The sequence below is a fragment of the Onychomys torridus genome, chromosome 6 (assembly GCF_903995425.1).
Source record: "Onychomys torridus chromosome 6, mOncTor1.1, whole genome shotgun sequence".
Taxonomy (NCBI): domain Eukaryota; kingdom Metazoa; phylum Chordata; class Mammalia; order Rodentia; family Cricetidae; genus Onychomys; species Onychomys torridus.
This window is the reverse complement of record NC_050448.1, coordinates 99686450-99698189: the sequence shown is the minus strand read 5'-3', so window position 1 is coordinate 99698189 and position 11740 is coordinate 99686450. Positions and strand designations below refer to the sequence as shown.

The 11740-nt window shown below is 39.7% G+C and overlaps 1 protein-coding gene across 1 annotated transcript; it reads right to left on the bottom strand.

Moving 5' to 3' along the window:
• Positions 1-9339: 9339 nt before the first annotated feature.
• Positions 9340-11490, bottom strand: Tram1l1 (translocation associated membrane protein 1 like 1). Its single transcript, XM_036190502.1, has one exon. The coding sequence runs from the start codon at positions 11075-11077 to the stop codon at positions 9983-9985; it is 1095 nt and encodes a 364-aa protein (XP_036046395.1). The 5' UTR covers positions 11078-11490; the 3' UTR covers positions 9340-9982.
• Positions 11491-11740: the final 250 nt, after the last annotated feature.

The window sequence follows — 11740 nt, the reverse complement described above, 5'->3', positions numbered from 1 at the left end:
TTTATAGTTTGCTTAGCCGTAGGAAAGCCAAAGGTAGTGAGCACAAGGATTTTAACCACAGTCATATTCAGTTATACATGGTTTCAGATCTCACATTTGCATCATATTGAAAATATGTGACTTAAAGAGAACTATAACTGCAATCGTGGCACACTAGTTTGTATGGCTATAAAACGCTGCCTAATTTTCAAAATTATTGCCAGTTAAATAACTTCTGACACCCAGTGATTGACAATAGCTTTGTAATAATGCCATTTAAGTTCAGTGTATGATTTTCCTAATATCTGCCAAAGACAGAGTATTTAACCTATTACATATGTTCTAGTTTATAAAGTATATATTTCAGGGGTGAAAACATAAGCAATGATTATTAGGAGGAGTTTTGTTTCATAAATATTCATATTTGGATTAAATTTGACAGAATTTTTATGGCATGATTTGTTTGTTATCTGGAATTGTCATTCCATATTTTTAGTCTATGTAATAGGGAGAAACAAACTTTAGTAACATCAAGTTGAAGCTGTTCTCAAACTCATTAGAAAGTAAACAATTCTAGCTGGGCAGTGGTGGTGCATGCCTTTAATTCCAGCACTAGGGAGGCAGAGGCAGGCAGATCTCTGTGAGTTCGAGGCTAGCCTGATCTACAGAGCGAGGTCCAGGAAAGGCACAAAAAAAATTTCTATAATGCAGAAACTATGATATTCTGTAATACAAAACTATGCATTTTCTGCTACCCCATGTAAATCTAACACAGCATTCCCTACATGTAGCAGGAATCTTAAAGGTTCTTATTAATAAAAACAAACCTGAGGCCAATTATTGGGGTGAATGCTGGAAGATCAGAGAAGCAGAACAAGCCACAGCTATCTCACCTTGCTAATTCCTCAGGTGATCCTGTTTCCTCAGACTGGAAGCTTCTGAGTTCTCCTCCACATGAATCTCAGCTGAACTGTGTTGCTCCAAAGCCTGAACGCTTAACCAACCAAATGCTTAACTAACTGCATGTTTTACTCTCCTACTTCCTGTTACTCACGCCTTATATACCTTTCTTTTTCTGCCCCCATTCCCTGGGGTTAAAGGTTGGGTTTCTGGGATTAAAGGCGTGGGTCACCATGCTTAGCTGTTTCTAAAGTGGCCTTGAACTCAGAGATTGGCTAGCTCTGCCTCCCAAGTGCTGGAATTAAAGGTGTGTACCAGCACCACCCAACTTCTGCTATAGCTTGCTCTTCCTATTTTCTAGCCACCAATTTTGGCTCTGTTCTAGTGGCTGTCCTCTGACCCCAGATTTGTTTATTTCGGGGAACACACAATATTTCAGGGAACACAATACCCACCACACCTACACATGTCTTTTCTAAAATTTCTTCAGCATAATGAGTAAAAGTAATTCAAAAGGAAAACTCTTGTACCCATACTATTTTAATAAAATTATTTTAAGATCAAATTTGACACTTTTACTCTGAAGCATTTACTAATAAACTCCAACTCTTACTTCTTATTTAATTGTGCAGAATATTATCATTACTATTAATTATTTTATTTATTTAGTTATTTTAAGTAACACAAGTCAATTTAGAGAGTGAGGGAAAGGCAGGAGTTAGTTAATGGCAGTCTCCAAGCTGCCTGTAGACAATCAGAAAAGGTATTGCTGTTGTCATTGACCTGAGAAGGAGGATAACAACCTTGGGGGAAAAAACAAATTGGAGTAAATAGCATTCCCCTCAGGGGAAAAAAATCAATCACAGAGAACATGGATCACCTTAAGATAAATACTGCTGGCCTGCATCTTGAGAGCTTAAGATACTGGTGGAGAAGGTAGCAGTAGTCCCACCAGACCAACTCAGGGGAAAGGTGGCATTTTACTTTAGATTTGGGAACCTGCTCATGTTTAACTCCTTCATTTGACCCGGTGTGAATTTTTCCAAATTCTATTAAGATCAAATATGTTTTCAAGAGTGACTCTAGGGAGGAAATCATTAAAGGTTTTTGGCTGCTTGGCATGAGACTCTTAGCTAAACTGTCACAGATGTTAATTTCATACAAAGCATTTCAAAAATTATTCTCAAGCAATAATACAGTGTAGTTACATTTGGGTAAATTAAACTTCTGTAATTTCAAAGGATCTCCCAAATGGGTCATCTTTACATGTAGATGTTCAGGGGGATGAGTCCTTCAGCCCTGCTAACCACAGCATCTGGGGAATTTCAACAGAGTTTGACAGGACAGCTAGCTGCACAAGTCGGGAAGTTGTCTGAATGCCTCCTCTTCCTCTAACCGACACATGCCCACTCAAGTCGGTGCCATCTGTCCTTTCCACTGCCCCTTCCTCTTTGCCACAGGATGCCACAATCAGAGTGAGGGCTATGTCATCTTCACCAATACCTTCTGCCAGCCCACCCGAAAGCACATGATGCTTCTCTTCAGAGCTACTGAAGACTCTGCTTGATTAGGCTATGTGCTGCTCACATCAGATCTGCTCATGTCACACTATAACCAGAACCTTTGTCACACAGAACCGTCAACAAGCCATAGCAACCTGCGCAAACAAATACACTGTGGCAAAGCCACATGGCTTCTTACACAAGCTCATTTGCAAACTCTTGTCCCTGAGACTTCACTTCATAGAGCAATAAGGTTTGGTACACAGTAAACATCCAAAAAGTACTTAAGGATTAAGCTGAATTTATTTGGCTGACTGAGGCTCATTTTCATTTTATTGTGAACAAACAATGGCATCATAATTATAATAGACTGAGGAACAATACATAGAATATTAGGTCATAAAAAGTTATAGTTGGTCAGTCTTGTCACTGTACTTAGTTATTGTCAGCATCATTGAAACAGGTTCAAGCTGCATCTGTCAATTTCATCTAGTGCCTCACCCTGTGGGATATGCACCATGAAAGCTACCGGAATGTTCTCTCAAAGGTTCGTGAAGGTTCCCCTACAGTGTTTTGTCAACTTTCATGCATTTTTCTCCTTACTTCAGTTGCTCAGCACAATTTTCCCCCAACATTTTAAGCTTAGTTACTTTTGAATTATGTGGTTCAGTTGAGAAACTATTTCCTTTCCTTTTTGATTTTTCAAGACAGGGTTTCTCTGTATATCCCTAGCTGTCCTAGACCTTTCTCTGTAGACCAGGCTGGCCTCAAACTCAGAGATATGCCTGCCTCTGCCTCCCAAATGCTGGGATTAAAGGCGTGTGCCACCACCACACCAAAAATATCAGCAAGATTGTTCTTTTCCTTTTTATTTATACTATTTCTGTTATCTCCAGTAGTAATTATATTTGGAGTACGAAAGGAGAAATTTCAATTAAAAGTAAAAGCTTGGGGACTTTGGGAAGATGGCTCAGCTGTTAAAGTGCTTGTTGAGCAGGGAATATCACACATGTGATCAGACACACACACACACACACACACACACACACACACACACACACACATACACACACACACCAGAACATATATAAGAAAAGAAAACAGAAAAAAGAAAAATAAAGCTAGAGTGTGACATAAAAGCTAATGAGTGCCTGTTATCTTTGAAATATTTATGAGTAAACTTTTAAAATAGAGACGGAATAAAACTGGCACAAAAAAAAATAAAGCAAAATATGCATTACAAATAGAGATAGATCACTTTTTAATTATTTTATTATTGTCTATGTACATTTCATGCATTCCATGGCACACATATTGAGGGCAGAGGAAGACTTTTGTGGAGTTTTCTCTCTCCTTCTACCTTGATTTGCATTGCATTCTGGGGATTAAATCCAGGTCATTAGGCTTCCAAGGAAAGTGCTCTTATCTGTAGATGGGCTATCTTACCAGCCTATAGAGCACACCACTTCTGATTATGGTTTCAAGCATCTGGAAGCTACATGGTGCATACAGCAATTGCTGAGTTTCAAGTTAACATCTTCATGATTATCTATGCAGCCTCTCATTACAGCAGTGGTAGATTTACTAAAAGATCAAATATTTCATAATTATTTTTACTTATTTTACATGTGTGGGTGCTTTGCCTTCATATATGTCTGTGTGCCATGTGCATGCCTATTACCCATGGAGGTTAGAAGATGGTGTCAGATGCCCAGGAATTGGAGTTACAGAGAGTTGTGATCAATTATGTGGTTGCTGGGAATCATATCTGGGTCCTCTGGAAGAGCAGTAAGCACTCTTTACCACTGAGCCAACTTTCCAGCCATTTATTTGTTTATTTATTTATTTAGCTTAGTTTATGTGAATGAAAATTTTACCTGTATGTATGTATGTATGTGTAGATGTGTGCCTGGTAGCCATCGAGGCAGACTAGATACCCTGGAACTGGGAGTAATGGGTGGCTGCCATGTGGGTGCTGGAAACCAAACCCAGGTCCTCTGAAAGACCAGCTAGTGCACTTAGCCATTTAACCTCCTCTCAAACCCTGTTATACTTGAAAGATATTAGTAAGTAAACATATTAGTAAGTAAAATCTAAATACCTCATAGATTAATCATCTTACAAAGCAGCATAGATTCCTACCGACAGAACTGTAGACATCAAGTTTTATACAGTGTCAGTGTGCACAACAGAGTACATTTCAATCTCAATTTGAAATGTGGTGACAAAATTCAGAACTTAGTTGTGATTAAAATTTTTGTATGGGTTTGGGGTTTATAATTACTTGAGTTGAACAATTTTCCACTAATGCATATTTGATGGGTAGGATGTTGAACTGTTCTAAATAAATGGCCTAGTGATAGAAAAATATTTAACTGAATTCATGAAATCCTAGAATAATTTTTTAAATTAATATACCAAAGTCTTAAAATGTTAATCACCTTTAATGTTATGCAAAATGTCACATACTACATTATTGTAATCTAAGAAGACTTCTATGTATCCATTCATTTCAATGAGTATTTAAGAATTATAGGTTATGGGCTTTGTTTTATTTTGCTTAGTTGACTAGATTTCACTCTCATTTTGCCGCCTTGTGAATGGCAACATGTTGTTCTTAGGATAATTACTGTCCTCTGTTAATGATGCATTCTTTCATTTACCAACACACATCCATTCAACCCTACCCAGAAATGTGTTTTTTTTCAATAATATAACCTAATAATCCCACTACAAATCCTTGGCCTAATGTGTTACTTGCTTAAATGGAGCTTATCTTTTATTGAAGACATATAAAAACAGTGGGCATAAGGGAAAAGAATGATCTAAAAATCCTGCTTGATTTTTAAAAGTAATAAAGTTGACACTAAGTCAAGTATAAAACAACATAAAATGAAAGTCTAGATACATACACATTTCCAAAATCTGTCTTGCATAGATTTTGTATAGACATTGCATAGATGTCTAAAGATTTATTCCAAATAATTGTAAAACGTTCTTTTCAGAACTGGCAAGAAGATCAGTCAGTAAATTGCTTCCTCCATAAACACAAAGGCCTGAAAGCAGATCCCTAGCAAGCAGGTAAAAAGCCAGGTGTGTCAGGATAGTTCAATAATACTAGTGCTGAAGAGGCAGAGACAGAATAACCACTAGGGACTATGGGTCAATTCATCTTAACCTATCAATACTAGAGATTCAATGAAAGACCTTGTCTCAAAATGTGTGTGAGTGTGTGTGTGTGTTTTGTGTGTGTGTACACAATGCTTTTGAATTACCAAAAATCCATGTTATTTATGAAATTTTTCACTAGATTAATGAAATGCTGCCTCCAGCTGTTGCCATCCTTCCTTTATCACATATCATTTCAATATGTAAATGTGCAGATATCATCTAATCTCTCCACCCTAAAACAATTAGAACAGAAAAACAGTGTGACTACACATTCTTTCTGTGTTATGAAAAGGAACCATATTAGTTTCCTTTTCAAACATTTCTATGCACTACTTTACAGGGATTTTAACTGAGTACATACTTGTATCATCATAGACCGTAGTCTCTGCTCAGTCTGACTAACAGGCCTGTCATCCCCACCATCTCAATGATGCTGACACCGCACTATAACCTATAGACACATATACCATTCTAAAACAGCTCATTCTAAGGAGCTTGCAATATAATTGGGAAGCAGCTTGTCTTAGGTAGGATTTTATTGCTGTGAAGAGACATTATGACCACCGTGGCAACTTTTTTTTTTTTTTTTTTTTTTTTTTTTTATGGGAACTCTTATAAAGGAAAACATTTAATTGGAGCTGGTTTGCAGTTCAGAAATCTAGTCCATTGTCATCATGGTGCATGGCAGCCTGCAGGCATACGTGGTGCTGGAGAGTTCTAAATCTGGATCCACAGACAGCTGGAATAGACAGTGAGCCACTGAGCCTGGCTTGAGTTTTGAAGCCTCAAAGCCTGCTCCCAAAGACGACTTTCTCCAAGAAAGCCATACCCACTCCAACAAGGCCACACCTCCAGTAATGCTACTCTGAATTTGTAGGAGGGATATATGACAGTCTTTGTACATAATTACAGTAAATTGTCATGTACTATTCTGTTCTACTGTGGAAGGTAGTGCTTTAGAAGAGGTAAATTTGGTTGATAAACTGAAATGAAAAAGATATCTAAGTCCAGAGAAGTTCAGGAGCTGAGGGTGTGAAATTGTTTGTCGTCCGATCTAAACCCACCACCTCCATCTACTCATCAAAAGTTGTCTATTCTACATGCTCTCCCTTTCTCTCCACGCTGCTGAGAAATGTCTTATCTCCCAACTAGAAGGAAATCTCCAACACAAAGCAAGGACCCAAGTCCAGGCTTAATTCACATAACTCACATGCTTCTCCGGCATATTTCCCCTAAAGAATTTCCTCTAAAACTGCTCTGAGGATTGAAGAGATGTTGCAGTGGATGAGCATTTACAGCACAAGTGTAAGAAGCTGAGTTCAAATCCTGAAGCCCCAAGTAAATTCGGGTACAACAGCTCATGTATGCAATCCCAATGCTCCTGGGATGAAAGGTGGAGCCAGGAGCATCTCTAGAAGCCCAAAGGCCATCAGCAGCAAACAACATAGAGACCCTGTCTCAAACAAGGTATAAGGTGAGGACCTAGAGTCCTTTGACCTCCAGACACACTTGAGAATACATGAATGAGAACACACATTTAATCAACATATACATAAGTGTGTTTAGCAAACAGACAGACAGACAGACGATGGATGGATACACACACACACACACACACACACACACACACACACACACACCTATGTCAATACAACACTTCCTGTGTAAAGCACTGGTCAAATTCTCCTTTTACTCAATGTAAATTATTCCCAATCCAGTTGAACAAGAAGTGAAAATTGTACTGATTTACACATTAGATGGCTATCAGAATATTTTACTCTTAAAAAGGTTTTTAATTATTAATGTGATCATTGTAATCTTCTTGAGTGTAGTCTGAAGACAGTTGGCAGTGGCTGTGTATGCTTCTCACACTATAAAGCAAACATGGGAAGAGAAATGAAGTGATGTTTTCCAAGACTACTGTTTCCTCACTGAACTGAAATGGAATTATACTGACCATCAGGAAAAGGTGTCACCTAAAGCTTATTTGTCACTTACAACATGACACATCCTTACTATTTGTTATGGAAAATGTGACAGACTTTTAATTGAATGCTAATAGATTCATACTTTACACATGGAGTGTGTCTGGAATCCATCCCAGGACACCTATATTTTCTAGTGTTATTTAAGTAACAAATTAGAGAAACACTGAAGCTAATCCCTCGGAGCAGAACCTGGGGTTCAATTACTAGACACATCTGAAGACTTTTGCAGCCTCTAATGATAACTCTGATGTTTCATGTGGTTGACTAATGCCAATGCTGCCCATAATAGTGCCTTGAATCATAACTTTCTTGAGAATAATTTTTAAGAGAGACTTAACAATTCATACCAAGCTAATTAAATCTGTAATGTTTCTTTTAAATTTATTGGCAGACATTTATTTCCTGAACTCACTAAGATAAATCTAGAATCTTTTCCCAACGTCTCTTCAAACTGTTATTTCTTCTGGACTTAGAATTTATAAGAAAGTTAGTTTTCCTTTTCCACCAGTGACTCCAATCACCCCTTGAGTATCCTTTTCAAATGAGTTACCAAGGTTACTCTTCTTGCCATGACACTGAAGAAATCAAATGTGGAGTAGAATTAGTGTTTGCCATGTTGGAAGTTAACTTAAAGGGTAGAGAGCTAAGAAAATCTCAAGGAAATCAACCCAGATCCCCATCAAAGTTATTGTTAAGATCAAGTTAACTCTTAGTATTACCAGTCATATGAAACAAAAGCTGTCCTGTGACCTTATAGCAATCCCATTTAGATTTGCACTGATTGTTTGCAAGTCAAGTGCCTAGTAGATGCAATATTTGGTATCATGAGTTGGAATGCAAGTGACAGTTTAGATCCTTAGAGGTAAGGAATATGAGAGACAGTTCTGAGTGACTCAAAGAGTTGAAATTTGGCTTTACAATTGCACAATTGGTTAAACGTAAATGGCTTTACAACTCAGAGCATAGACTACCAACACTACAAGTCAGGCAAATGAGAAAAAGGGAGTGAGGAAAAAACCACTTCCATATCCAGAAAGAAAGAAATCTTTGTTACTTACCTTTGAAAGAAGACAGAGTAGAAATGATTGTTTTCCTGCCTTTTCTGTCTGTAATCTGCTAGGTTTTAGGAACCTCAAATTTTGGAAAAGCTGAGTGATTAAAGCACCTAAGAGGAGACTATCACAAGCAGAGAGAAGAGACAAGAGAAGAAATTGCAGAAGTACAGGAAATGCAGGAAACATACAGTGCTAACCCAGAATGTTGCCAGACACCATATCCTCGAAAAGACAAAAACCACTGACACTAAGGAAATAAAATCAACATTGGAATTGAGGACAGATGTAAATATTTACCCCCACAGACCATCGGTCATATTGGCTTTTGTAAAGATACAAACTACATACGTATGTACACTTATATAATCAAAAAAGATTGCCCTATATAGATGTTTCCCAATTAAGGATAGAAGTAAAGTTACAATAACAGCACCATTTTAAAATCCTTTCATAAATCTATTTGGTCACCTCATCTTCAAATGAAGTTTAATATGTCAAATATTTCCCAGATATAATAAGCTGCACATATATACACATACCTATACCTATAAACATATGTTGCTTATATATATAAAATGCTATTTTTTAAATTATTCACATATTAAATAATATTCTTCTGATACACTGCTTATGATACACTATGAATCTATAAGTACCACATTAAATAAATATTAAAAATTATTTTCAGTAATATTTAATTTTGCAAATTTTCATGTACAAGTGTTTAAAATAAACAGGAACAAGTTTACCTTTTCAGTAATCCATCATATTTATTAAAGATATTCTGATTCAATAATTTCAGTATCAACACACATGTCATCTACTCATATTTTGATTCTTTAATGGGGGTGTAGCACTAACAACCACTATTCATAAAATTAAACACATGATTATCTTGGTGGTTTGACAAATATTTTCTGTGTTGTAAATTCAAAACAATAAAAAATACCAACAATTACATAATACTAATGAGTTACATCTTTATCAGATTTTCCACATTATGCTGTAAGAGAACATTAAGAAAACAACTTTGCAACCAGTCTTGTTAATGCCATACAGAACATTGGAAGCAGAAAACTATTATTTATGCACACAATTCTGCAGTCATCACCACAAATCATTTGGAAAATCGCTGAGGTAAGACTCTAAACTAAATATGGTGTTGATCCGTTAATTATTCTGACAGTATTTTGAGGATGAGTGGTTTCCTCTTTTTTTTTTTTTTTCACTCATAAGGCTCCAAAACCTTAAAAACACATTAGACAATACAATAGCAATATTCAAAGAGCACTGCCCGTTCTGAAGAACAGGAAATCTCTAGCACAGAGACACCACATAGTAAGGAGTGGATTCCCTTGGAGGTAAGAATCAATTAACTTGCAACTCGTTAAGGAGATTTCTCTTTCTTCTTTGGTGGAGAATCTATTCTATTCGGATTCTCCACTCCATTTTCTGTGCCTTTTCTCGCCCTGGATCGTCTCCTCCTACCCGCAGCCTGAAGACTCGCATCTTCTAACCATCTCTGAAGCCAGACAGTAGTCAAGGTCCATGTTATGTACACCTGGATACTGCAACTCGAAGACAGCACAGCGATTTTAGCTGCCAGCACATTGACATTTCCAGAGAGGGCATTAGCATTCCGAGTCTGTGACCCAGCCAAGTGAAGCCCTACTGTGACCACCGAGACAATCAATGTCACCAGTCTCCCTGATATAAACACGACAGGCCACAGAGACAACCCTTTCTGGTACCGCTCATCACCGAAGTAAAGCAGGCTGCACACGTTGGAGAGGAGCTCGACAGCATAGTGCAGCATCAGAAGCAGCAGGCCCAGGTGGTTTAAGTACAAGAGATAGGCTCCTCCAATGTGGAAGAGGTGGAGGCCAATGAAAATGAGCTGGCCTGGGACATCTTGCTTCCTGGCTTTTTGGAAGTAGAGCTCCGGAAAACTATGAAACCAGTAAGCCAGCTGTGAAATGTAGAAAAACTTCATCTGAAATGTCATCATGTTGTGGGGAGGCGCCCTCCACAATAGGGTGGGGTCTGACAGGCAGTTCTCAGAGGTCAGAATGATCATGCCCCAGATTCCAGACACTATATAGAACACACTCAGCTGCCCGGCCTCGTTCAGTTTGTTTTGTTTGCCTTTGGTGAGCTGCAGTCTCTTGCTGATCTTATCCAGAACATACTCCTGAATAGTGGCGTGGATGATGATGGCCACCAGCATGTAGAAGAACACTGTGGCCAGATCTTTGACCCCATAATGGTACAGGGTCCTGGACCCTGAAGGCAGCTCTTCTGCGGGGACAACGACTCCATGCTGAAGCGTGAGGAACACAATGGACATCTCGGCTGTGCCCTCGAACATTAGCCCCAGCACGAAGAACATGCCCACGCAGGAGACCATGTCCGCGTGGTTCTGCACCATGAATTCGTGGCTCAACACCGGGGGGTTCCTGGCGTTCTTCTTGCGGAGCCCCATGCCGCGGTACTCACCGGTACTCACCGGCCACCGCCGCTGCTCACTGCGCCGCTCCCAGCGCCTGGCTCCCCATCCCCGCCCGTCCGCCGCCCAAGGGTCGCAGCCGCTGCCGACCGATCAATCAAAGGCTGGGCCCCGCGTAGGCCGAGCATGCGCACAGGGCCTGAGGAGGCAGGGAAGGAAATCGAGCGCCGCGCCCCTGCCCCGCAGGCCCGGGTGCGAGCGCGGATTTGCAGCGCTGATCGCCGCCGCCCACCCCGCCGGAGCCGGTGGGGCTACCCAGGAACGGGCCGGGACCAGCCACAGAAGCCATTGTCATCACCATCACCATCATCACTGTGGCATCACGGGAGCGAGCTCCCTAGTGTTCCACTGATCTCTTAGGGATCGCATAGTCACTTAGGAGCTGGATGCTGTGGGAATCAATCTCTCTCTCTCTCCCTCCCCCCCCCCCTCCCTCCCTCCCTCCCACCCCCCCTCCCTCCCCCCCCCCTCTCTCTTTCTCTCTCTCTCTCTCCTCCCCCACATCTCCACCTCCCTTCCCTCCCCTTCTACCTCTCTGTGACACAAAAACTGAGTCAAGAACTCCTATCATGCCTACCATTAACATCCCATATCTGGAAAATGCCAGGAGCCAAGATTTAAATCTGGGTGGCTCCCAGA

Excerpts from the sequence above, each read along its gene's own strand:
- Tram1l1 (XM_036190502.1), bottom strand. The coding sequence starts at position 11,077 with ATGGGGCTCCGCAAGAAGAACGCCAGGAACCCCCCGGTGTTGAGCCAC.